The sequence below is a fragment of the Lepidochelys olivacea genome (genome assembly GCF_965140295.1).
Source record: "Lepidochelys olivacea isolate rLepOli2 genome assembly, chromosome: 2".
Lineage (NCBI taxonomy): Eukaryota > Metazoa > Chordata > Testudines > Cheloniidae > Lepidochelys > Lepidochelys olivacea.
Window position 1 is genome coordinate 1,058,888 of NC_140412.1, and position 27,885 is coordinate 1,086,772.

Here is a 27,885-nt window from a genome sequence, read left to right on the forward strand (position 1 = left end):
GGTCGGTGCATGTACGTGGCTCAGTCCGTGCGAATTGGTGCGTGCCGTGCGTGGCGGTCAGCGTGTGTACGTGGCTCAGTCCGTGCGAATCGGTGCGTGCCGTGCGTGGCGGTCGGTGCGTGTAAGCGGCTCAGTCCGTGCGAATCGGTGCGTGCCGTGCGTGGCGGTCGGTGCATGTACGTGGCTCAGTCCGTGCGAATCGGTGCGTGCCGTGCGTGGCGGTCAGCGTGTGTACGTGGCTCAGTCCGTGCGAATCGGTGCGTGCCGTGCGTGGCGGTCGGCGCGTGTAAGCGGCTCAGTCCGTGCGAATCGGTGCGTGCCGTGCGTGGCGGTCGGCGCGTGTAAGCGGCTCAGTCCGTGCGAATCGGTGCGTGCCGTGCGTGGCGGTCGGCGCGTGTAAGCGGCTCAGTCCGTGCGAATCGGTGCGTGCCGTGCGTGGCGGTCGGCGCGTGTAAGCGGCTCAGTCCGTGCGAATCGGTGCGTGCCGTGCGTGGCGGTCGGCGCGTGTAAGCGGCTCAGTCCGTGCGAATCGGTGCGTGCCGTGCGTGGCGGTCGGTGCATGTACGTGGCTCAGTCCGTGCGAATTGGTGCGTGCCGTGCGTGGCGGTCAGCGTGTGTACGTGGCTCAGTCCGTGCGAATCGGTGCGTGCCGTGCGTGGCGGTCGGTGCGTGTAAGCGGCTCAGTCCGTGCGAATCGGTGCGTGCCGTGCGTGGCGGTCGGTGCATGTACGTGGCTCAGTCCGTGCGAATCGGTGCATGCCGTGCGTGGCGGTCGGCGCGTGTAAGTGTCTCAGTCCGTGAGTGTACATGTGGCCACGTGCCTGGCTCAGTCCGAGTGTCCAGGGGCATCCAGCGGCGTGGGGGGAATCCAGCGGCCTGAAGTCCCGGCGCTGGCCGGGGCAGGTGGAAGGCCTGGTGCCCTTGGCTGCTGCCCTGGGCGTCCGTGTGAACGGGAGCACGGGGCTGGGCGCTGGGCCGGCGTCCCTACCTGCTGAGCGGAGCGCTGCGAGCAGATGGCCTGGGCGTCCAGCCGGACCTGCCTGAGCTCCTCCAGCCGCTGGCTGAGCCTGGCCAGGTGGGCGTGTTCAGCCCCCAGCACCTGCTCAAACTGAGAGAGAGACGCCCGGTCACACGCCTCCGGGTGTGTTTGTGGGAGGGGGAGGGGGAGAGGAGCGTGCGCGAGGTGCTGCGGGGGGAGGGGAGCGTGCGCGAGGTGCTGCGGGGGGAGGGGAGCGTGCGCAAGGTGCTGCAGGGCGGGGGGAGGGGAGCGTGTGCAAGGTGCTGCAGGGCGGGAGTGGTGACGCGCGAGGTGCTGCGGGGGGAGGGGAGCGTGTGCAAGGTGCTGCAGGGCGGGAGTGGTGACGCGCGAGGTGCTGCCTGGCGGGGGGAGGGGAGCGTGCGCAAGGTGCTGCAGGGCGGGAGTGGTGACGCGCGAGGTGCTGCCTGGCGGGGGGAGGGGAGCGTGTGCAAGGTGCTGCAGGGCGGGAGTGGTGACGCGCGAGGTGCTGCCTGGCGGGGGGAGGGGAGCGTGTGCAAGGTGCTGCAGGGCGGGAGTGGTGACGCGCGAGGTGCTGCCTGGCGAGGGGGAGTGGGGTGTGTGCAAGGTGCTGCAGGGCGGGAGTGGTGACGCGCGAGGTGCTGCGGGGGGAGTGGGGCGTGCGCAAGGTGCTGCAGGGCGGGAGTGGTGACGCGCGAGGTGCTGCCTGGCGGGGGGGAGTGGGGCGTGCGCAAGGTGCTGCAGGGCGGGAGTGGTGACGCGCGAGGTGCTGCGGGGGGAGTGGGGCGTGTGCGAGGTGCTGCAGGGCGGGAGTGGTGACGCGCGAGGTGCTGCCTGGCGAGGGGGAGTGGGGTGTGTGCAAGGTGCTGCAGGGCGGGAGTGGTGACGCGCGAGGTGCTGCCTGGCGGGGGGGAGTGGGGCGTGCGCAAGGTGCTGCAGGGCGGGAGTGGTGACGCGCGAGGTGCTGCGGGGGGAGTGGGGCGTGCGCAAGGTGCTGCAGGGCGGGAGTGGTGACGCGCGAGGTGCTGCGGGGGGAGTGGGGCGTGTGCGAGGTGCTGCAGGGCGGGAGTGGTGACGCGCGAGGTGCTGCCTGGCGAGGGGGAGTGGGGTGTGTGCAAGGTGCTGCAGGGCGGGAGTGGTGACGCGCGAGGTGCTGCGGGGGGAGTGGGGCGTGCGCAAGGTGCTGCAGGGCGGGAGTGGTGACGCGCGAGGTGCTGCCTGGCGAGGGGGAGTGGGGCGTTCCCAAGTACCCACCCTGGGGAGACAGGGGCTTGGGTACGATTTGGAAGCTGGCGGGGCGATTCGCCTGGCTGGAACGTTCCCACACTGGCCCGCGTGTGCCCACGAGAGGCGTGAGGCGAGATCAGGGACGGGGGTGGAGTCTCAGCCCTGGAGGAATCCTGAACCCTTCCCTCACCTTTGCCCCCAGTACCTTTTCTCCGTCACTGGCACTGACCCGGTGCGGCCCGTCACCGGGCTGGCTGTCCCCAGAGGCCAGCTCCTTCTCCATTCGACCCAGCCAGAGAGCCAGGTCCTCCTGGGCAGCGTCTACACGGGACGAGGCCTCCAGGGCCTGCGCCAGCCGCTGCCGGATATCGCCGCTGCTCTGCCCCATGATCAGATACCTCATCCTCAGGGACTCCATCTTCTCCTGGGCCACCTGGGCTTCCTCCCCTGCCGAGGGATTCGGAAGTCAGGCAGGAGCACAGACCCTCTGATCTGACCTCCTCCGCCGCTCGGGAGAGCCCCCTCGTCCCTGCCCTGAGCCCACAGCGCCTGGCTGAGCTAGAGCAGAGCTTCTGAAAGATCCAGGCTGGGTTCCCATGCGCCAGGTGACGGAGAATCCACCAGGGCCCTGGGCGGGCTCGTCCCATCACTGCTAACCACGGCCCCTTAGCTCTAGGCTGCATTTCTCTCGCTTCAGATTCGACAAACCTTTGTCGGCTAGCTCAGAGAGTGGTGGCCTCCTCCCCGGGCGTGACCTGCATCCCAGGTACTGCCCCCAGTCTTTCCTCCCCGGTCGGTCGTAAACAGCTATTGTTCTCAAGCCCATCTCCCCAAGCCATCCAGCTGACCTGTCCCCAGCATTACTGACCACTTCTGTGCCACCTGCAGATGTCACCAGCAAAGAGTTTATCTTTTCTTCCAGGGGACTGATAAAGACTCTGAACCACCCTGGGCTGAGAACAGGTCCCGGTGGGACCCCACTAGAAACAGCCCCAGTGGATGACGTCTCTCCTTATGTACAATTATTATTTTTTGCACTCTGTCAATTAACTAATTTGTAATTCAACTAATATGGGACATAAGAACATAAGACCGGCCATACTGGGTCAGAGTAGTGGTCCATCTAGCCCACTTCTGACAGTGGCCAATGCCAGGTGCTTCAGAGGGAATGAACAGAACAAGGTAATTATCAAGTGATCCATCCCGTCATCCAGTCCCAGCTTCTGGCAGTCAGAGGTTTAGGGACACCCAGAGCATGGGGTTGTGTCCCTGCCCATCTTGGCTACTAGCCATTCATGGCCCTATCCTCCAAGAACTCATCTAGTTCTTTTTTGAACCCAGTTATACTTTGGGCCTTCACAACATCCCCTGGCAAGGAGTTCCACAGGTTGACTGTACGTTGTGTGAAGAAATACGTCCTTTGGTTTGTTTTAAACCTGCTGCCTATTCTTTTCATTGGGTGACCCCTGGTTCTTGTGTTATTAGAAGGAGTAAATAACACTTCCTTATTTACTTTCTCCACACCCGTCATGATTGTATAGACCTCTATCATATCCCCCCTTAGTTGTCTCTTTTCCAAGGGGAAAAGTCCCAGTCTTATTTATCTCTCCTCATACGGAAGCCATTCCAGACCCCGAATCATTTTTGTTGCCCTTTTCTGAACCTTTTCCAATTCCAATATATCTTTTTTGAGATAGGGCGACCACATCTGCACACAGTATTCAAGATGTGGGCGTACCATGGGTTTATATAGAAGCAATGTGATATTTTCTGCCTTATTCTCGATCCCTTTCCTAATGATTCCCAACATTCTGTTAGCGTTTTTGGCTGCCGCTGCACATTGAGTGGATGTTTTCAGAGAACTCTCCATAGTGACTGAAAGATCTCTTTCTTGAGTGGTAACATCTAATTTAGACCCCATCAATTTATACGTATAGGTGGGATTATGTTTTCCAATGTGCATTACTTCGTGTTTATCAACATTGAATTTCATCTGCCATTTTGTTGCCAGTTTTGTGAGATCCCTTACTCTTCGCAGTAAGCTTTGGACTTAAGTATTCTAAGTAATTTTATATCGTCTGCAAATTTTGCCACCTCACTGTTTACCCCTTTTTCCAGATCATTTATGAATATGTTGAATAGAACTGGTCCCAGTACAGACCCCTGGGGGACACCACAATTTACCTCTCTCCATTCTGAAAACTGACCATTTATTCCTACCCTTTGTTTCCTATCTTTTAACCAGTTACCAATCCATGAGAGGGCCTTCCCTCTTATCCCATGACAGCTTACTTTGCTTAAGAGCCTTTGGTGAGGGACCTTGTGTGACGAAGTGGGCCTGTTCTTAATGTTTCCTCCGAATATTGTGGGGGTGCCTCAGTTTCCCCTTTGCAGTTCTTAAGTATCTAGGGGGTGGGGTAAGGGGGTATGATCATTGCAGAGCCCTAGAGGGCAGGTGTGTGCAGGGGTCTGGACACAGTGAATGGCCAACACCCTGTTTCCTGGCAACTGATGGCCTGGGCCCTTCCCCCGCTGCAAGGTGAAAGCTGAAGGGTTGGAGAACAAAGGAATCAGGTGTCCACCTGGCCCAGGAAAGGAACAAAGCCCAGAGGAGGAGGGGCTGGAGGGAGTTTCAGTTTGGGGCTGGCTGGGACATGGAGTGAAGTGCAGACGTGGTTGTCTGGCTCACTGCCCCCCAAAATGGACCCAGCCGAGAGGTCCCGTTCTCTGCACCTGCAAGCTCTGTTTTAGACCATGTTCCTGTCGTCTAATAAACCTTCTGTTTTACTGGCTGGCTGAGAGTCACGTCTGACTGCGAAGTTGGGGTGCCGGACCCTCTGGCTTCCCCAGGAGCCCCGCCTGAGCGGACTCGCTGGGGGAAGCGCACGGAGGGGCAGAGGAGGCTGAATGCTCCGAGGTCAGACCCAGGAAGGTGGAAGCCGGGTAAGCTGTGTGTCCTGAAGACAGGCTGCTCACAGAAAGGCGACTGCCCCAGAGTCCTGACTGGCTTCATGGGGAGCAGTTCCAGAGCATCGCCCAGGGACTCCGTGACACCTTATCAAAGGCTTTCTGAAAACCTAAGTACACTATATCCACTGGATCCCCCTTGTCCATATGCTTGTCGACCCTCTCAGAGAATTCGAATGGATTGGTGCCACCTTCATGTTATACAGTGCTAATGTGTTTGGACAGTGCTAATGTGTCCAGCATGACTAAGTCACCCGTCTTACAGAAGGTTCAGCACATTACATCAACCAGGCACCACACTGGGGTTAAGGAGACCTGGGTTCTTGTCCTGGCTGTGCCCCTGGCTTTCTGGGTGACCTTGGCCAAGTCTCTTTCCCTCTCTGTGCCTCAGTTTGCTCACCTGTACCTTTAGGGTAATGATAAGAATAACCTTGAGCAGATCACTGCGGACTACGTGGCTCTGGGAAGAAGGATAAAGGAGTTTGAGGCGCAAGTGGTGTTCTTGACCATCCTCCCCGTGGAAGGAAAAGGCCTGGGTAGAGACCATCGAATGGTGGAAGTCAACGAATGGCTATGCAGGTGGTGTCGGAGAGAAGGCTTTGGATTCTTTGACCATGGGATGGTGTTCCAAGAAGGAGGAGTGCTAGGCAGAGACGGGCTCCACCTAACGAAGAGAGGGAAGAGCATCTTCGCAAGCAGGCTGGCTAACCTAGTGAGGAGGGCTTTAAACTAGGTTCACCGGGGGAGGGAGACCAGAGCCCTGAGGTAAGTGGGGACGTGGGAGACCGGAAGGAAGCACAAGCAGGAGAGCGCGAAAGGGGAGGGCTCCTGCTTCATACTAAGAAAGCAGGACAAACAGCAAATTATCTCAAGGGCCTATACACAAATGCAAGAAGCCTGGGAAACAAGCAGGGAGAACTGGAAGTCCTGGCACAGTCAAGGAATTATGACGTGATTGGAATAACAGAGACTTGATGGGATAACTCACATGACTGGAGCACTGTCATGGATGGATATAAACTGTTCAGGAAGGACAGGCAGGGCAGAAAAGGTGGGGGAGTAGCACTGTATGTAAGGGAGCAGTATAACTGCTCAGAGCTCCGCTATGAAACTGCAGAAAAACCTGAGAGTCTCTGGATTAAGTTTAGAAGCTTAGAAGCAAGGCTGATGTCGTGGTGGGAGTCTGCTATAGACCACCGGACCAGGGGGATGAGGTGGACGAGGCTTTCTTCTGGCAACTCACGGAAGTTACTAGATCGCAGGCCCTGGTTCTCATGGGAGACTTCAATCACCCTGATATCTGCTGGGAGAGCAATACAGCGGTGCACAGACAATCCAGGAAGTTTTTGGAAAGTGTAGGGGACAATTTCCTGGTGCAAGTGCTGGAGGAACCAACTAGGGGCAGAGCTCTTCTTGACCTGCTGCTCACAAACCGGGAAGAATTAGTAGGGGAAGCTAAAGTGGATGGGAACCTGGAGGCAGTGACCATGAGATGGTCGAGTTCAGGATTCTGACACAGGGAAGAAAGGAGAGCAGCAGAATACGGACCCTGGACTTCGGAAAAGCAGACTTTGACTCCCTCAGGGAACTGATGGCCAGGATCCCCTGGGAGAATAACATGAGGGGGAAAGGAGTCCAGGAGAGCTGGCTGTATTTAAAGAATCCTTATTGAGATTACAGGGACAAACCATCCCGATGTGTAAAAAGAATAGTAACTATGGCAGGCGACCAGCTTGGCTTCACAGTGAAATCCTTGCTGATCTTAAACTCAAAAAAGAAGCTTACAAGAAGTGGAAGACTGGACAAATGAGCAGGGAAGAGTATAAAAATATTGCTCAGGCATGCAGGAGTGAAATCAGGAAGGCCAAATCACACCTGGAGGTGCAGCTAGCAAGAGATGTTAAGAGTAACAAGAAGGGTTTCTTCAGGTATGTTAGCAACAAGAAGAAAGTCAAGGAAAGTGTGGGCCCCTTACTGAATGAGGGAGGCAACCTAGTGACAGAGGATGTGGAAAAAGCTAATGTACTCAATGCTTTTTTTGCCTCTGTCTTCACGAACAAGGTCAGCTCCCAGACTGCTGCACTGGGTAGCACAGCATGGAGGGGAGGTGACCAGCCCTCTGTGGAGAAAGAAGTGGTTCGGGACTATTTAGAAAAGCTGGACGTGCACAAGTCCATGGGGCCGGATGCGCTGCATCCAAGAGTGCTAAAGGAGTTGGCGGCTGTGATTGCAGAGCCATTGGCCATTATCTTTGAAAACTCATGGCGATCAGGGGAGGTCCCGGACGACTGGAAAAAGGCTAATGTAGTGCCCATCTTTAAAAAAGAGAAGAAGGAGGATCCGGGGAACTACAGACCAGTCAGCCTCACCTCAGTCCCTGGAAAAATCATGGAGCAGGTCCTCAAGGAATCAATTCTGAAGCACTTAGAGGAGAGGAAAGTGATCAGGAACAGTCAGCATGGATTCACCAAAGGCAAGTCATGCCTGACTAATCTAATTGCCTTCTATGACGAGATAACTGGCTCTGTGGATGAGGGGAAAGCAGTGGGCGTGTTGTTCCTTGACTTTAGCAAAGCTTTTGACACGGTCTCCCACAGTATTCTTGCCAGCAAGTTAAAGAAGTATGGGCTGGATGAATGGACGATAAGGTGGAGAGAAAGCTGGCTAGATTGTCGGGCTCAACAGGTAGTGATCAATGGCTCCATGTCTAGTTGGCAGCTGGTATCAAGTGGAGTGCCCCAAGGGTCGGTCCTCGGGCCGGTTTTGTTCAATATCTTCATTAATGATCTGGAGGATGGCGTGGATTGCACCCTCAGCAAGTTTGCAGATGACACTAAACTGGGAGGAGTGGTAGATACGCTGGAGGGTAGGGATAGGATACAGAGGGACCTAGACAAATTGGAGGATTGGGCCAAAAGAAATCTGATGAGGTTCAACAAGGACAAGTGCAGAGTCCTGCACTTAGGACGGAAGATTCCCATGCACTGCTACAGACGAGGGACTGAATGGCGAGGCAGAGTTCTGCAGAAAAGGACCTAGGGGTTACAGTGGACGAGAAGCTGGATAGGAGTCAACAGTGTGCCCTTGTTGCCAAGAAGGCCAATGGCATTTTGGAATGTATAAGTAGGGGCATAGCCAGCAGATCGAGGGACGTGATCGTTCCCCTTATTCGACATTGGGGAGGCCTCATCTGGAGTACTGTGTCCAGTTTTGGGCCCCACACTACAAGAAGGATGTGGAAAAATTGGAAAGAGTCCAGCGGAGGGCAACAAAAATGATTAGGGGACTGGAACACATGACTTATGAGGAGAGGCTGAGGGAACTGGGATTGTTTAATCTGCAGAAGAGAAGAATGAGGGGGGATTTGATAGCTGCTTTCAACTACCTGAAGGGGGTTCCAAAGAGGATTGATCTAGACTATTCTCAGTGATAGCAGATGACAGGACAAGGAGTAATGGTCTCAAGTTGCAGTGGGGGAGGTTTAGGTTGGATATTAGGAAACACTATTTCACTAGGAGGGTGGTGAAGCACTGGAATGCGTTACCTAGGGAGGTGGTGGAATCTTCTTCTTTGAGGTGTTTAAGGTCAGGATTGACAAAGCCCTGACTGGGATGATTTAGTTGGGGTTTGGTCCTGCTTTGAGCAGGGGGTTGGACTAGATGACCTCCTGAGGTCCCTTCCAGCCCTGATATTCTATGATTCTATGATAACGACCTGCTCTGTGAAACACTCAGAGCCCTGATGAAGGGGCTAGAGCAGAGGCAGGTATCTTAGAGTCTTGCCCACATGCTCAGGGTTTAGCTGATCGCCATATTTGGGGTCAGGAAGGAATTTTCCTCCAGGGCAGATTGGAAGAGGCCCTCGGGGTTTTTCGCCTATGATCACAGTGTCCCTTCTGACCTTAGTATCTATGAATCTATTATTACTGACAATCACAGTCGAAATCACGGAGAACTGGTATTTCTTATGCATCCATCTTCTAAGTCTCTCTGGATCCTTTCAGCCTTGCCATGACCTGCCCAGCTCAAGGTCAGGCTAATCAGGTCACTTCTGCTTTCAAAATACAGGCACTGCCTTAGCTTTCTCCAGCGCACTGGGAAGTCCCCAGTTCTTCAAGATTTACTAGAAATCAGCATTAGTGGGTCAGTGAGCACCTCTGCCAAGCGGATGATACCCCTGGGGCAGAGTTATACAGGGTGAGTAGCTGCTATTTACCATCCGTCCTAGTTACAGCTGGGAGACACTATTCCCTGGTCACTGTAAGATGTGAATACCTCCCCCTGCGTCTTTCTGAACGGAACAGAAATAGTTATTGAATACGTCTGCCTCTTCTGCATCATGCCTGCAGCATTGCCCTCCTTGCCTGGGATCAGACCTAGACCATTGCTGGGATTTCATTCCTTCCTGCTACACACATGGCCCAAGACTTTTCACTGATACCGTTAGCTTCTATTGTCAATTATCTGCCTTTCCTAACTGCTGATTTGTCCTCGCAGCTGTCAGCTTCGCAGCTTTTCCTTGCATTTGATACTAAATCACCTAAACGAACACAGAAATAATTGTTACTGCTTCTTTAAATACTTCCTGAGATTCAGTTTTGCTCAGAATTGTTTTACGCTTTGGAAGCTTGTCCGTTTCCAAGGGCCCATTCTGTGTATTACTGGTCCAGATCGGGATCCCCTGCACCTAGACAAGGCTCAGTCTTTCCTGTGATCAATTAATCTTTGTCACGGTGAGGTCTCCTGTGTCTGTCTAGACACAAAGGTCCCAAGTGGCTGCCAGATCTCTAGCCTGGAAAGTTGGCACCTAGAATTGTTAGATATTTAAGTGAGCCCCAGAGGGGCTGATTCGAGCGAACGCTCAGGGAGGAACAGGCTGAGAACAGCACATGGGGAGGAGAGGTTCAGGGTGAGCAGTGGGACAGGAATGGGGCAAGGGGAGCACCGGAGGCGAGTCAATCCAGACGAGATTGTGGAGCACACAGGGAAGGAAGGGATAGGGGTGGCCTGTGGTGGAGGAGTGAATTGGGGTGAGCAGTTTCGGAAAAGCAAATTTCAGCACACTCCCAAGCAGGAACGGATTGTAGAGAGCGCGCCGGGGAGGAGGGGGTGAGAGGGTGAGCCCCCGGGTAGGAGCCCCCAGCAGTTTGGTTGGAGGATCCAAGCACGTCCCACTGGGAAATGGGGGGCGGTAGGATCCAAGCGCCCCCTGGTGGGGAATGGGAGGTTGGTTGGGGGATCCGAGCACCCCTGCTGGTACATGGGGGGGCAACAGGATCTGAGCGCCCCCTGGTGGGGAATGTGGGGAGAGAGGAGCCGAGCAACCACTGCTGGAGAATGGGGGGTTGGCTGTGGGATCCATGCGCCCCCCCACTGGAGAATGGGGGGGCAGTAGGATCCGAGCGCCCCCTGGTGGGGAATGTGGGGATGGGGGATCCGAACACCCCTGCTGGTACATAGGGACAGTAGGATCTGAGCGCCCCATGGTGGGGAATGAGGGGCAGTAGAATCCGAGCGCCCCCTGGTGGGGAATGTGGGAAAGGGCGATCTGAATGCCCCCTGCTGGTACATGGGGGGGGCAGTAGGATCCAAGCGCCCCCTGGTGGAGAATGTGTGGAGGGGGGATCCAAGCACCCCTGCTGGTACATGGGGGGCAGTAGGATCTGAGTTGCCCTGCTGGAGAATGGGGGGGCAATAGGATCTGAGCCCCCCTGGTGGGGAATGTGGGAAAGGGGGATCCGAGCACCCCCTAGTGTGGAATGGGGGGCAGTAGTATCCAAGCACCCCCTGCTGGAGAATGGGGGGAAAATAGGATCTGAGCGCCCCACGGTGGGGAATGTGGGAAAGGGGGATCTGAGTGCCCCCTGCTGGTACACGGGGGGCAGTCGGATCCGAGCGCTCCCTGATGGGGAATGTGTGGAGGGGGGATCCAAGCACCCCTGCTGGTACATAGGGGGCAGTAGGATCTGAGTGGCCCTGCTAGAGAATGGGGGGGGCAATAGGATCTGAGCCCCCCCAGTGGGGAATGTGAGAAAGGGGGATCTGAGCACCCCCCGGTGGGGAATGGGGGGCAGTAGGATCCGAGCGTCCCCTGGTGGGGAAAGTGGGAAAGGGGGATTCGAGCACTCCCCGGTGGGGAATGTGGAAAAGGGGGAGACGAGTGCCCCTGGTGGGGAATTGGGGGGCAGTAGGATCCAAGCACCCCCTGCTGGAGAATGGGGGGCAGTAGGATCCGAGCACCCCCTGGGTGGGGAATGTGGCAAAGGGGGATCCGAGCACCCCGAGTGGGGAATGGAGGGCAGTAGGATCCGAGCGCCCCCCAGTGGGGAATGGGGGGTAGGGATTCACCACTCGGCAGTCTGGGCCTGGGGGCTGCAGTTCCCAATTCTCAGCAGCCAGCTGCTCTGCCACTTGCCTGTCACCAGCTCCAGCACCTGCTGCCCCCACTCCAGGGCTTGCTCCAGGTCGCCCAGCCTGGAGCGAATCTCCTCGCAGAGCCCCTGAGGGAAAGCGACAGGTGAGACTCACCAGGACTGCTCAGCCCAGCCCCACAGCCTGGCCCCTGCACTGCCCCCCACGTGCCCACTGCCCCTACCCTCGGTGCCCACCCCCCAACTCCTCCCCCTCATGCGCAGGGACGGCTGGGGGGCTCTGGCGTTGGGGGCTGCTCCTGCCCTGGTACCTGTCCCTCCGCTCGGCCATGCTGCAGGGCCGGCTACAGGTCCCAGCCAGGCCAGCCCGGTACACCCACCCTCCTGCCCTCACCTGGCTTTGCTGGTGGGCAGCCTGCAGGTGGCTCACGCAGCCGTTGGCGTGCCAGAGCTGGGCCAGGCACCTCTCCGTCGCACTCAGCCACTCCTGGAAGGAATCCACAGACTCCTGGAAGCGCTGAGCAGCCGGCAGGATCCGCTCCAGGCAGCTGTGTCTGTGGGGAAAGGAGGCTAGGGAGAGCCAGGCGGGGGGCAGCGCCATGTGTCCCCCAGCAATGGGGGAAGGGCTGAAGGTCCCCAGGGTGCCCAAAGAGCTACTGCCCCACTGGTGTTTCGCCCAGGGGAGCCCCTGGTGCCAGGAGGCTCCAGGTTAGAGCATCTTTGCTTTGCTCAATGGGCTCCTCTCCCCCATTTCCCAGTGACCCTTCTGCCCTTCTCCTCAAGCACCCCCTGCTTCCCCTACCCCCTTTGCTCCGCCAGCCTCCAGGGGCCACCTGTCCCTTCCACGCTGCGCCCCTCCCACCCTGTGCTGCCTGACCCCCCCAAGCTCCCCAGGGCCTGTGCCCCTGCCCCATAGAGAGGCATGAGCGATGCTCCTCTGGTTCCCAGACATACCCTGGCCCAGGCAGTACAGCCCCAGAGGACGACATGACACCCTGCATGTCTCTGCAGCAGAGCTGACCCACACTGGGAGCCGCAGGTGGGGGGCCCAGCCCAGCTCAGAGCTCTCCCCCAGGCAGCCCTGACTTGGTGGACACAGGATCCCAGGAAGTGCCTGGCAGAGCAGCCCAGCAGCTAGCCAGGCCAGGCTCTGAGAGAGGAGACCCCATTGGGATGGTCCCTCCTAGCCAGACAGCAAGGGGCTGGCACTTGCCAGGGGCAGGCAGGACTAGCGCCCTGTTTGTAGCCCTCACTGTTACAGCCATTGGGCTCTTTCTCCAGGTAAGCACCTGGTCCTCTGCTAAAACCTGCTCCTGGCCTCATTGCTACCTAGTGGCAGGGAGTTCCCCAGGACACACGATACGGCAGGAGACTTCAAGGAAGGAGACATGAGCAGCTCCATAAATAAAGTGCCCCAGGCTCCGTGTTCTACTGAGGCCTGGGGCAGTGAGTAATGGCCAACACCTACCCATCTGCCCCATGGGGGCTGGGGCAGGCAAGGGACAGAAAGCTCCTCTGATTGGTCCCTTCATCCTATAGCAGGGGAGCTCGAGTCACGGCAGGGGCCCTGGAGCCAAGCCCCGCCCCAGTTCCACTTCCAGTTCCAGCCCTGCTCGCGCAGGCTCATGGGCAACTCACGTCCTCACTCTGTGCCTCAGTTTCCCTCTGTACCATGGTGACCGGGAACCGCTCAGGAATGGCTATCAGGCGTTAGGGGGCCCTTGGGGACAGTGTGCAGGATGCAGCTGGGATCCACCCCGCAGCAGGGAGGTCAGAGGCTGTGGACCCCCTGCAGCTCCCTCACCACTTGCCTCACGGCTGCAGTGGCTCTGGTCTGCCTAGGACGGCCTGAGCCTCACCTGGGCACGCTTTGTGTCCTGATGCAAACAGCAGCACGCTCAGCCAGAAAGCACGAAGGCCCTTTCACCCCCGACACACAGGCCCTGCACCCCAGACTGCACCGCACCACGGGGTGCCCTGGCCCGGGGCGGGGCGGGGAGGGGGGTATAAGGCCCTCAGAGCACCGGGAAGGGTCTGGCCAGGCCAGCGCACCCAGCGCCATGCAGTGGGGCAGACGCAGGTTACACTGAACAAGGGGACCTGTATGAAACCTCGTGGGCTGCTGTGTCCACGTGGCTGAGCCACTGCCAGGCAAGCTGCTCCACGGTGTCCCCTCCGGCCTGTGCCACGGATCCCGAGGCAGGCGCATCCCCTGTGTCCATCCCCCCGCCCGGGCTGGCAGGCTGTGTGAAGCTGACAGGCCCGCAGGAAGATTGACAGTTTGGGCTCCTCCCTTCCCTGCCCCACTCCACCGCCTGTTCGTGTGCCCCCACCCCAAATGTCCATGAGCCTCTCCCCATGGAACGCCCTCCCCCACCCGGCCACAAAGCCCTTCCGCCCTCGCCCTCGCAAGGCCAGAGGCCTTCGCAGAAAGTCACCTCCCCGCATTCCTTCTAAGTTACATGAAAACACTGTCCTCTCCGGCTGGCTGTTCGGAAGGCTCCTGTCCCAATAGCACCCCCCACCACCACATAAAGATGGTTAAAGAAAACTTTGTTTTACGGCATTCTGTCTGGCAAGAAATCACTTATCAATGGATGTGGGTGTGAAATCCCTACTTCTTTATTGTTTGCCTTTATGGTCCCCACTTCTCTATGAAGCCGTAGCTCACGAAAGCTCATGCTCTAATAAATTGGTTAGTCTCTAAGGTGCCACAAGTCCTCCTTTTCTTTTTGCGAATACAGACTAACACGGCTGCTCCTCTGAAACCAACACTTCCCTATTGTTTATCTGCATGGTTTCTGTCTGGTTCATTGATTGTTTCTGTCTGTTGCATAATTAGTTTTACAAGATTTAAATCAACGAAGGTGGTGGGGTATGACTGGGTAAAAAATGATTTCACAATGCATTAAGATTGGTCAAAGAATTAGTTTGTAATATCTTAGTAAAATCATTGGTTAAGGCACAGCTAAGAGGGACTCAAGTTTCTATATAAACTGAGGTCCAAGAAGGAGACCAGCTGGGAAGGAAAGAGAAAGGAAAAAGGAAAAGAAGAAGGAAAGACCTGAAAAGAAGAAAAGGAGGACTTGTGGCACCTTAGAGACTAACCAATTTATTTGAGCATGAGCTTTCGTGAGCTACAGCTCACTTCATCGGACCGAAACCTGAAAAGAAGAACTCACGACCATGACGTGCAGCAGCCAGAACCCAGACGAGACCAACCTTGCCTGGCCAACAGGGAAAGGCCTCGCCTGCCAGATCAGGATTGGTGAGCAGAGCATTGTATACTTAGCGTGTGTATTTTGCTTGATGAGTGTTAATAAATAGAGGACAAGGATATTACTGTGTAAGGCTCTTTCACTGGGAAAAAGATCCTGCAAACCCACAAAAGAGTACGCCCTGAGCCCTAAGAACTGGGTAAGGGTTGGTGCCTTTCACCCAGAGCCTGAGGTACTGGGTAAAAGTGGGTGCCCCAAGGTGTGTGGGTAACACATTTGGTGGAGAGAATGCAAGCTGGCTAAGGTTGTTTGGACTGAACTGATAGGGCCTCTGTCCCGGCGTCCCCGGGCGATGCTCTGGAACTGCTCCCTACGAAGCCAGGCAGGACTCTGGGGAAGTCTCCTTTCTGGGAGCAGCCTGTCTTCAGGACACACAGCTCACACAGCTTCCACCTTCCTGGGTCTGACCTCGGAGCATTCAGCCTCCTCTGCCCCTCCGTGCGCTTCCCACAGCGAGTCCGCCCAGGCGGGGTCTTGGGGAAGCCAGAGGGTCCTGCCCCGCAACTCTGCAGTCAGACGTGACTCTCAGCCAGCCAGTAAAACAGAAGGTTTATTAGACGACAGGAACATGGTCTAACACAGAGCTTGTAGGTGCGGAGAACAGGACCCCTCAGCTGGATCCATTTTGGGGGCAGTGAGCCAGACAACCCCGTCTGCCCTTCACTCCATGTCTCCAGCCAACCCCAAACTGAAACTCCCTCCAGCCCCTCCTCCTCTGGGCTTTGTCCCTTTCCAGGGCCAGGAGGTCACCTGATCCCTTTGTTCTCCAACCCTTTAGCTCTCACCTTGCAGGGGGGAAGGGCCAGGCCATCAGTTGCCAGGAAACAGGGTGTCGGCCATTCACTGTGTCCAGACCCCTGCACACACCTGCCCTCTAGGGCTCTGCAATGATCATACCCCCTTACCCCACCCCCTAGATACTTAAGAACTGCATAGAGGAATCTGAGGCACCCCCACACTATTCAGAGGAAACATTAAGAACAGTCCTACTTCGTCACATCCTCACACAGTGAATAACAGTTGATAATAGCAGCCGAATCCCTGTGCCATTTTGTCACAAAGGGTCGCTCCCTGCTTGACAGAATGACCCCTCTGAAGCATCAGGAGGGAACAAAGCAAAGGGACCAGGAGGGCCAGGGATTAATTAAGGAACCCACCCCCCTTGCTAAATGGGTAGCCAGCAGAGTCCATGCCCGGGAGGAGAAGATTCCTTCCAGAGGAGGGACGCCCTGGAGTCCGCATGTAAGGGGTTTGAGGAATTCTGTGAGTGCATGAAACGCAAGCTAAAGAAGAAGGTTAGCAAAGCAGCAGCAGCATGGGCATTGTGGAAAGCTGTCACTAATCTCTCCAGCCTGGGAGCACTCCGGGACAGACAACTGGAGGGTTATGAATTGGGGTTGGACACAGTTAAGGCGAATCTGGCTCAGTAGAAGGCATCCGAGGGCACCGATGCAGCGTCAGCATTGCAGACTGTAATACAGGAGAGTGAGCAGCTGAGACTGGACGTAGAAAACCTGAACGGGGAGGGATCTACATTGCAGATGAAGCTGGGGGGTGCTCAGGCAGCTGTCAGAACGGTGTTACGAGAAAATAAGGATCAGGCCCAGGCAGGCAGTGACCACACCGTCTGCAGGCAGCGACCAGAGAAACCAGAAACCGTGGTGCAGCCCAGAGGAACACAGTAGCAGCAGTAAGGGGAGGTGTGAGTGTGGGCACCGGGGATACAGGCACCTGGAATGACACTTGGAGTGGGGATAGTTGGATGGATCCCGAACAGAGAGATCCTCGCTGGTCAGACCCTCCCTGATGCCTTTCCTGAAGGGCCCTATGCCCCCGTGCAAAGGGAATTGCAGGATTTGAAGATAAAGGCTCAGCAATTCAATCCTGTGGCTCCAGTTCCCACGAGGGCAGTAACAAGAACAAAACCTGTCCCAAATGACCCACAGCAACAAAGGGAAACAAGGCAAAATATTACAGAGATTTCTGATTTTACCCCAGACCAGGCACAGACCTGCTGCTCAGTTATTGGGACCCCTAGAAAGGGACGCGTGTCTGGACTGGACGGTGAAGGTGTTGGCACGAACTGGGTGGAGGCCGGCAGATTAAGAGGTCCTAGCCCAGGCCTGTACTAACGCTTCTGACTGGGCAGTAATTCGCAGTGCTGAGGAGTGGTTAGGTGCGAGCAGTGTTCTTGCTACCGGTTGTGCCAACGGTATTTGGGAACTCCCCCCCCACCCCCCGATTTCAATGTATTAGCTTTTAAGACAGAATTGTTAGACCGTTTGAACTAAAAAATGAAGGTGACTTTAGGGCCCATAGATCCAGCTAGGGGACAGGTACCCCAAGTTAAAACAGGACATTTTTCAAGAAGCTGTAGTTTTTCGAGACACGCAGGGACAAGAGGGAAAAGGAAATAAGGACAGGAGAATGGAGCCTGTACAGGTGATAACTTGTGACAACAACAGGCCCCCAGATCTCCAAGGGGAGCTGGGGGAAATGGGCCAGATGCACTATGGCATGTTAGAGGAAGAGGACGGGGAGGTGCCAGGAACAGCAGAGGAGCAAGAGGAAGAAATGGATCTGGATGTGGGTATCAGATGCAGACTAGAGGATGTCTGGCTGAAGGTGGAAAAGATACACGGAGAGAGGAGGCATGGAGGAAGCTCATGATGGCCGGGGAACCAAAAGAGAAATGGGATGGGAAGCCCACAAGTGAGTTACTGCAGAGGGCTGCCCAGTTACAGAGGCAAGAGGAATTGACTGGCGGGGCTCCTGTAACTCCCAGAACGGACCCCGAACCATTGGCACCACCCCAATAGGGGTCCCCACCTCCCTGGACTCCCCCTGAGGTAGTGGCCCAGCTAGAGTATGGCAAATGGGGGTGTCCCATTGTAGGGGCAATAATGGGGAGATTAGGGGAACAAACATGCCCCACTATGTTAACTGACACCGGTGCATCAGTAGGTGTGCTTGGAGAGCAGTGGCTTCCTGGGGACACTGTGGAAACAGAAAATTCAACACAACTAGTATCATACACAGGGGAGACAATGAAAGCATTTATCACGAGACCAATCCTGACCCATGTAGGGAATTGGGAGTTAAGGGCAATATGTGTTCAGAAGCAGAATCAAACTGGGAATGGGGGTAAGGAGGATGGAATATTGAGAATGCCTTATCTTAATGAGGGGAGACTCCTCGTGGATTTAGTTTACAGGTTCCTATGGACAAATAGTGAAGGGCTAGCAGAAACATCCACCCCTCCATTAATGCTGTACATAGCTGTGTGGCTGTAAAGGCCCCGGAAGGAGGGAAAGCAGAAGAAGGGGACCCATGAATGGACAAAAATTTCCTGGGGTATGGGCTAAAAATAAATTGAAATGTGGGAAAATTGATGCTGAGGTTTTAATCCAAGGGCCTAACCCCCCTCCACAGCGTCAAAGCAAGTATCCTCAGGAAGCAGCAGACGGGATAAAATCTACCACTGAAAGTTTGTTAGAACAGGGTGTTCTTGGGCACATGGCGAGTACTAACACTGCCCAGTTGGCCTGTACCGAAAGGGGAGGGGAGACCTGGAGAAGGTCAGTGGGTTTTAGAGCATTAAACACAGTAACCCTGCCACTGCTCCGGTCATGGCCAAGTACCAAGAGGTAATCACTGCAGCAGCAGCAGGGAGATAGTGGTTCTCAGTAACAGATTTAGCAAATGCCTCCTCTGCCATTCCCTCACGCCCTGAGTCCCAGTACAAATTTGAGTTCACTTACAGGGGACAACACAAGGGTCCCCCAGGGTTTTCATAACACACCTGCAATTTGTCCCTCCCATGTGGTTAAGATGTGGGAAAAATTGACAGCTGAAGCCCAAAAGGGGTAATTTCCTATGGGGTGCCCTCCATAAGGCTTTATGGAAATATGCTTATGAATGTATATATGACATAACTAGAATATGTTTTATGCTACATATGCCATGTAACATATCTCTGTAGAGGTTATGATCTACTGACTCTATTCATCCTATTTGTATGCATGTATCATTTTTGTATTCAAAGTTATGAATATTGGCTGTGTACTTGCTTGATTTTTAAGTAGCCTTTGTAAAGCATTTGGTCAGCTTCTTGAGAAAGGAATGTGCAAGTTAAGTGCCCAGTCAAGAAGCATTTAATGAACAATGGATGTTGGAAGGTCCCAATCCACATAAGAAGTCTTCCTGGAGACATTCAAGATAGCATGTGGGCAATGGCTGCTGCCTGTAAAAACTGAGTCATGCATGGACATGTGACTTGCCCAAGTGACTTCAAAACTCCATCTTGGAGCTGGACTTTGCATAGGAGAGAGGAGGGGGTCTCCACCCACAAGAGTCTATTTAAGTCCGTGGGAGACCCCTCAATTCTGTCTTCAGCTGGCTTAAGAGATCACCTCTCCACCCAAAAGGATACCTGAAAGAAACTGGAACAAAGGACAGTAACCACAGGGGGTGTGAGTGATTGCTGGACTCAGACTAGAAGGAGACTAGTCTGTAAAAGGAAGCTTACTGGAATTCCGCTAAGGGTGAGGTTTTATCAGTATACTTTCCACAGTATGCATCCGATGAAGTGAGCTGTAGCTCACGAAAGCTTATGCTCAAATAAATTGGTTAGTCCCTAAGGTGCCACAAGTACTCCTTTTCTTCTATCAGTATTCAGTTTTCTTAGACATAGACTTGCATGTTCTATTTTATTTTGCTTAGTAATTCACTTTGTTCTGTCTGTCACTACTTGGAACCACTTGAATCTTACTTTCTGTATTTAATAAAATCACTTTTTACTTATTAATTAACCCAGAGTATGTATTAATACCTGAGGGGGCGGGGGGGGGGGAACAGCTGTGCATATCTCTCTATCAGTGTTATAGAGGGTGGACAATCTATGAGTTTACCCTGTATAAGCTTTATACAGGGTAAAATGGATTTATTTGGGGTTTGGACCCCATTGGGAGTTGGGCATCTGAGTGTTAAAGACAGGAACGCTTCTTAAGTCACTTTCAGTTGAGTCTGCAGCTTTGGGGCCCGTGGTTCAGACCCTGGGTCTGTGCTGGAGCAGACGGGCGTGTCTGGCTCAGCGAGAGAGGGTGCTGGAGTCCCAGGCTGGCAGGGAAAGCAGGGCAGAGATAGTCTTGGCACGTCAGTTGGCAACCCCAAGGGGGTTTCTGTGATCCAACCCGTCACACAAGGGTCCCAGGCGGCTTTCATAAAGCAGCCACAATTTGTCCCTCCCATGTGGTTAAGATGTGGGAAAAATTGACAGCTGAAGCCCAAAAGGGGTAATTTCATATGCTGATGCTATCCGGGTGCATGGGGACCACAGGGAGGAAGGAGGTTGGTAGGATCACTGAGCAGATGTTACAGATCATCCAAGATACTGGATTCCAGGCTAGCAGAGCCGAGGCCCAGCTGTTACAGCAAGAGGTAAAACAACTTAGGAGGGGTCATATTGGGAAAGGAAGGACGAACCCCAGATGCACAACGGGGGGAACTGATTGGAAAACTTCCCGCCCTCACTGATATGGCATCCTTAAGAGCCCTTTCGGGAACTGAACCTCTCGAGACATGTTACTGAAATGTCGCCCACTGGGTTTTCTCCTAAAGAAAGGGCAGCAGTGGGAGTGGGGGTCTGATCAGGCAAAGGCATCACTGACCCTGAAACAGGATTTGGCCCAGGCCAGACCCCACATATCCAAAGGTGGGAGAACCATTCCCCCTGCAACTGCCCAGTACTGCTGTGGTGCAGGGAGCAGCACGGTTACAGCAGCAAAGCACCGGGAAATTACAAGTCGTGGCCTATGGGTCCAAAACCCTGAATTACACTGAGCACAATGTTACCCCTGTGAGAAAGAGAAAGAGTGCTGGGCCTTAGTGTGAGCCTGGCAGCATTGGGAGTATATAACTGGAGGATCCAAAGTCATAGTACAGACAGAACATTCCCCATTGAAAGACATAATATCAGGAACGGCACAGGAGGGGCAGGTATCTAATCCTAGGTTGGCACAATGGCCTCTGGCCCTTGTATATCGAGGGGTAACTTTAGAAAAGGGAAAGGTTCTATCCCCTGTATCATCTGGCCTTGCAGTGCACGGGCAGCAGCATGAGTGTCCCCTGCCAGAGGGGCCAGTGAAATCAGGACTCACCCTACAGAATGCTCAGGAGAAAAACGCACAAATCTGGTTCGTGGCTGGGTCGAGCTGTTTTGGTGCTGGAGGATCTAAGACCGGATGTGGAGCGGTAAAGGTAAATACCAGCCAGGAACGAAAGGGACCCGTGAAGCCACACACATCACAGAAGTGGTGGCGGTACCAGGTGGAGGATCAGGAAGCCTCCCTGGAAATATTTACCGATTCGGACGGGGTGTGCAGAGCCGTAGTGGTGTGGCTACCCATCCGGGCAGGCAGGGGTGCTGTACAGGAGATGGAAAGCCAGTCGCTCATGAACAATACTGGGAGCAAGGAGTAATAAAGGGGCGAACGCGAGACACTTACATAACACATTTCCACATCAGAAACCAGGGACTGTGGAATAACAAGGCGGATGCTTTAGCCAAACAAGAGGCCCTGTTAACACAAAGTGAGGAAGAGGAGGTAATCAGTGTAGTAACCAGAGCACGAAAACAGGTGACAAGCCCAGAGACGCTGGAGCTGAAAGCCCTAAAGAAGGGGATGAAGAAACTGAACAATTCCTGAAGCAAGGAACAATCTGTGGAAAATGGTAAGTACACAAAGATCCCGATGGGGTGGCGTGGGTCACCGAGCATGACTCGGACCTTGGGGAACAGCCTAAAAGGTGGTTAGTGCCTAAGAAAGTCAGGATTGAACTGGTTCAACATGAGCACGAGCAAGGGGCATTCTGGGACAAAACTCTACAAAGGGTCAAAGATACAGGGTGGTGGCCCAGCATAAGTGAAGATGTAAAGCAGCAGTGTAATCACTGTTTGCAATGTGCAGACCCTCAGGTACAAAAGGGTCCCATTGCTCACCAAAGGATTGAGGGTCTGTGGGCCCGGTTACAGATAGACAAGATTGGACCCCTACCAGTCACACCGTGAAATACCAAGTATGTTTGGTCGTGTAGATCCCTTTACAAAATGGATAGAAGCCATCCCAGCAAAGACTAACCCAGCTTTGACTGCAGCCTGGCAATCGTTTAAGGTGGTGTTTAGCCGGTGGGGGCTGCCCAAGGAAATCGATTCGGACCAAGGCCCACACTTCATTGGGAAACTCTGCAGGAACTGTGTAAGATACTTGGTGTGACGAAGTGGGACTGTTCTTAATGTTTCCTCTGAATAGTGTGGGGGTGCCTCAGTTTCCCCTAGGCAGTTCTTAAGTCTCTAGGGGGCGGGGTAAGGGTGTATGATCATTGCAGAGCCCTAGAGGGCAGGTGTGTGCAGGGGTCTGGACACAGAGAATGGCCAACACCCTGTTTCTTGGCAACTGATGGCCTGGGCCCTTCCCCCCTGCAAGGTGAGAGCTAAAGGGTTGGAGAACAAAGGAATCCAGTGACCTCCTGGCCCGGGAAAGGGACAAAGCCCAGAGGAGGAGGGGCTGGAGGGAGTTTCAGTTTGGGGCTGGCTGGGGACATGGAGTGAAGGGCAGACATGGTTGTCTGGCTCACTGCCCCCAAAATGGACCCAGCTGAGGGGTCCAGTTCTCTGCACCTACAAGCTCTGTGTTAGACCATGTTCCTGTCGTTTAATAAACCTCTGTTTTACTGGCTGGCTGAGAGTCCCGTCTGACTGCGAAGTTGGGGTGCAGGACCCTCTGGCTTCCCCAGGAGCCCCTCCTGAGCGGACTCGCTGTGGGAAGCGCACGGAGGGGCAGAGGATGCTGAATGCTCCGAGGTCAGACCCAGGAACGTGGAAGCTGTGTGAGCTGTGTGTCCTGCAGACAGGCTGCTCCCAGAAAGGAGACTTCCCCAGAGTCCCGACTGGCTTCATGGGGAGCAGTTCCAGAGCATCGCCCAGGGACTCCGTGACACTTGGCATTAAGCAAAGGTTCCACATTGTGGGACACCCCCAATCCTCAGGACCAGTGGAACGAACTCACCGCACTCTAAAGGAGGCTCTAAGAAAAATGGTGAAAGAAAATGGAAAAGATTGGGATGAAAAAGTGCCTATGATTCTAATGGCCTTAAGGTCAGTCCCAGCAAGTCACGGTTATACTCCCTTTGTAGCAATGACGGGAAGGGACATGAGAACACTCCAACAGTGGGGGCTAGCTGTAGATATTCCAGGTGGTTGGCTACTCAAAGTGCTAAATGACCAGTGGATCCAGTCCCTTTTAGCAAATACTCACCAGCAACCACACACCACACAACAAAAACACTAACCCAGGAACCTATCCTTGCAACAAAGCCTGATGCCAACTCTGTCCACATATTTGTCCACAAATACAAACAGATGGACATCGTGCCAAAAGGACTGAAGGTAAAAAATCCATTACAATCTACATACCACACAGACTGTGCTGACAGCTTGTGCCGCACGCTCTCAAAGAAACTGCGGAACCACCTGATCAACATCCTCTACTGCAAACAGGGAAAGATTAAGAATGAGCTCTCAAAACTGGATACTCTCATAAAAACCAACCTTCCACACAAACTTCCTCGTGGTTGGACTTTACAAAAACTAGACAAGCCATTTACAACGCACACTTTGCTTCTCTACAAAAGAAAAAGGACACTAAACTATCTAAACTACTGCATGCCACAAGGAGCCCCAACAGTGGTTCCCTTAACCCACCCAGCAATATTGTTAATTTATCCAACTATACTCTTAGCCCAGCAGAAGAATCTGTCCTATCTCGGGGCCTCTCCTTCTGCCCCTCCACCCCCACGAACAGGATACAGTTCTGTGGTGACCTAGAATCCTATTTTCGACGTCTGCGACTCAAGGAATATTTCCAACACACCTCTGAACAACATACTAACCCACAGAGACCTTCCTCCCAAGAATACAAAAAGAAGGATTCTCAGTGGACTCCTCCTGAAGGTCGAAACAACAGACTGAAATTCTACATAGACTGCTTCCGCCGACGTGCACGGGCTGAAATTGTGGAAAAGCAGCATCACTTGCCCCATAACCTCAGCTGTGCAGAACACAATGCCATCCACAGCCTCAGAAACAAGTCTGACATCATAATCAAAAAGGCTGACAAAGGAGGTGCTGTCGTCATCATGAATAGGTCGGAATATGAACAAGAGGCTGCTCGGCAGCTCTCCAACACCACTTTCTACAAGCCATTACCCTCTGATCCCACTGAAGGTTACCAAAAGAAACTACAGCATTTGCTCAAGAAACTCCCTGAAAAAGCACAAGAACAAATCCGCACAGACACACCCCCGGAACCCCGACCTGGGGTATTCTATCTGCTACCCAAGATCCATAAACCTGGAAATCCTGGGTGCCCCATCATCTCAGGCGTTGGCACCCTGACAGCAGGATTGTCTGGCTATGTAGACTCCCTCCTCAGGCCCTACGCAACCAGCACTCCCAGCTATCTTCAAGACACCACTGACTTCCTGAGGAAACTACAATCCATCGGTGATCTTCCTGATAACACCATCCTGGCCACTATGGATGTAGAAGCCCTCTACACCAACATTCCACACAAAGATGGACTACAAGCCGTCAGGAACACTATCCCCGATAATGTCACGGCTAACCTGGTGGCTGAACTTTGTGACTTTGTCCTCACCCATAACTATTTCACATTTGGGGACAATGTATACCTTCAAATCAGCGGCACTGCTATGGGTACCCGCATGGCCCCACAGTATGCCAACATTTTTATGGCTGACTTAGAACAACGCTTCCTCAGCTCTCGTCCCCTAACGCCCCTACTCTACTTGCGCTATATTGATGACATCTTCATCATCTGGACCCATGGAAAAGAAGCCCTTGAGGAATTCCACCATGATTTCAACAATTTCCATCCCACCACCAACCTCAGCCTGGACCAGTCCACACAAGAGATCCACCTCCTGGATAATGAGCGATGGTCACATAAACACCACCCTATATCGGAAACCTACCGACCGCTATTCCTACCTACATGCCTCCAGCTTTCACCCAGACCACACCACACGATCCATCGTCTACAGCCAAGCTCTGCGATACAACCGCATGTGCTCCAACCCCTCAGACAGAGACAAACACCTACAAGATCTCTATCAAGCATTCTTACAACTATGATACCCACCTGCTGAAGTGAAGAAACAGATTGACAGAGCCAGAAGAGTTCCCAGAAGTCACCTACTACAGGACAGGCCCAACAAAGAAAATAACAGAACGCCACTAGCCGTCACCTTCAGCCCCCAACTAAAACCTCTCCAACGCATCATCAAGGATCTACAACCTATCCTGAAGGATGACCCATCACTCTCACAGATCTTGGGAGACAGGCCAGTCCTTGCCTACAGACAGCCCCCCAACCTGAAGCAAATACTCACCAGCAACCACACACCACACAACAGAACCACTAACCCAGGAACCTATCCTTGCAACAAAGCCCGTTGCCAACTGTGTCCACATATCTATTCAGGGGACACCATCATAGGGCCTAATCACAGCAGCCACTCTATCAGAGGCTCGTTCACCTGCACATCTACCAATGTGATATATGCCATCATGTGCCAGCAATGCCCCTCTGCCATGTACATTGGCCAAACTGGACAGTCCCTATGCAAAAGAATAAATGGGGACAAATCTGACATCAGGAATCATAACATTCAAAAACCGGTAGAACACTTCAGCCGCTCTGGCCACTCAGTAACAGACTTAAAGGTGGCAACTTTGCAACAGAAAAGCTTCAAAAACAGACTCCAGCGAGAAACTGCTGAGCTTGAATTAATATGCAAACTAGATACCATTAACTTGGGTTTGAATAGAGACTGGGAGTGGCTGGGTCATTACACATATTGAATCTATTTCCCCATGTGAATTATTGTGACAAAGTTCCTCCTCTACCTTGGTGGGTCTTGTGCTTATTGGCGGATTTGCTCGCCTTGGAGCTTCACGGCAGCCCTCAGCTTGGCCATTTTTCTGAACCCACAGTCCAGGTCGACTCCTCCTGTGTCTGACCAGGAGTTGGGAGGTTTGGGGGGAACCCGGGCCCGCTCTCTACTCCGGGTTCCAGCCCAGGGCCCTGTGGAATGCAGCTGTCTAGAGTGCCTCCTGGAACAGCTGTGTGACAGCTACAACTCCCTGGGCTACTTCCCCATGGCCTCCTCCCAACACCTTCTTTATCCTCACCATAGGACCTACTTAGCCTGGGGCTAATATATCTGCCTTCTATTACTCTCCTGTAGCCATCTGGCCCAGCCCTGTCACAGTATCCTCACACCTTCTTGTCAACTGTCTAAATGGGCCATCTTGATTATCACTACAAAAGTTTTTTTCTCCTGCTGATAATAGCTCGTCTTAACTAATTAGCCTCTCCCAGTTGGTATGGTAACTTCCCCCTTCTCTGTATGTATATATATATCTTCTTACTCTATGTTCCATTCTATGCATCCGATGAAGTGGGCTGTAGCCCACGAAAGCTTACGCTCGAATAAATTTGTTAGTCTCTAAGGTGCCACAAGTCCTCCTGTTCTTATTGTGAAAAAGGCCAGCCCAACAGTATACCAGGTAGAAATCCGGTCAAAGAAGCTAAACAAGCCAAAGTTAAAATGGTTCTATTTGTCACAGCTTAAACCATGGAAAGGGGATTTCAAGCAGAAACCTCTAATTAGCCCCACCAAGGGGGGTCAGAAAAACGTTTATTTTGTCTTTTGGAGTTCCAAGGAAAGGCTGGAACCAGCAGAAGAACACCAGTGACCTGGGCACCATGATAAAGAAGCTGCTGGCCTCCCACTGGCCTCCACAGAGCCTCGCTGCACAGATCGCAGCTCTGCTAACTCACCTGGCGTTTGCCTTCTCGATCAGTTTTCCCCACTTCTCCTGCAGGTCTGAGAAGCCCACGCTTGCCTCCTGTCCATTTGTCCTGGCAGCTTGCTCACGAGGCAGCTGTCTGTCCTGCAGGACACACTCCACTCGGGGTCTCCGCTCCTCCAGAAGCCGTTTCAGGAGCTGTTAAGGAATCAGGGCACGGGGTGATGGCAGCGCTGTCCTCATGGAGAACCCAAGGGAATTTCCCCCAGTCTAGGCACGTCGTGACCCTCAGCTTCAGGACAGTGATCCGAGCACCTTGCACAGCACCATGCACCCAGGGGACCAACCCACTACACCCCCCCACCCCAGCAGGGCCAGCCGCAAGCAGCAGTCAATTATCTCCAGCCCCGGGGGTGGGGGGTGGCAGACAGACCCCCTCCAGACTGCAGGCAAGGCAGGGGCAGTGAGCAGGAGGCCAGGCAAGCATGTCCTGGGGGTGATGCTTGCCCCAGGTCCCAGGGCCGAGAGGCTGCTCAGCATCCGTCAGGCATTAGCCCCAGCAGGAGCAGCTGCCGAGGCCTGCCATGGAGCCAGAGCGCGGCCAGAGCAGGGCTCACTCCTGATGCGCTGCCCGGCACTGGCCACGGGCTGTACGCTGTGCCTCCTTGTCATGCCCTGCCTAGCGAGACTTCACCCCGCAGGGAGCAGGCCGCACCCTGAGTGCAGGCGTGGCCATGCTCTGCCACACACAGCAGGGATGCCTTGTCCTGGCAGCTCCCCCCAGGACCCAGCAAGCACAGCCAACCTCTCCCCAGAGCCCCCCCCCTTCCCCGGCACCTACAGCCCATGGTGGTGGCTGCGGTGGAAACCGCGGGGAGGGAGGGAGGGACCCCAAGGGCTCGCTCACCTTCTGCTCCTGCAGCTGGGCTTTCACCACCTTCACTTCAGAAGAAGGGGGCTTCTGGTTGCCAACCAGGTCCTCCATGTCAGCCACCCAGATCAGCAGCGTCTCCAGCGTGTCCTGGGCCTGCTCCACGCTCAGGGAGCCCTCCGGAAGCACGATGGCCTGCAGGGCACCCTGGGGGGAGAGGAAGATGCACCCGTGAGGACCTGGGATCCCCTTCCCCCGCGAGATCAGAGGGGCACAAGACCC

General features: G+C 54.2%; 1 protein-coding gene across 1 annotated transcript in view; it reads right to left on the bottom strand.

The window, feature by feature from the left end:
• The window catches only part of LOC311516979 (microtubule-actin cross-linking factor 1, isoforms 6/7-like), a gene marked incomplete at its 5' end in the record, with an annotated part of 123,418 nt that overhangs the window by 65,294 nt on the left and 30,239 nt on the right, over positions 1-27,885 (bottom strand). The window contains 6 exons of the mRNA XM_084621414.1: positions 989-1,108; positions 2,415-2,671; positions 11,606-11,690; positions 11,956-12,115; positions 26,764-26,930; positions 27,640-27,810. Coding sequence (XP_084477540.1) covers positions 989-1,108; positions 2,415-2,671; positions 11,606-11,690; positions 11,956-12,115; positions 26,764-26,930; positions 27,640-27,810 — 960 coding nt within the window. The remainder of the gene's footprint in view (positions 1-988; positions 1,109-2,414; positions 2,672-11,605; positions 11,691-11,955; positions 12,116-26,763; positions 26,931-27,639; positions 27,811-27,885) is intronic.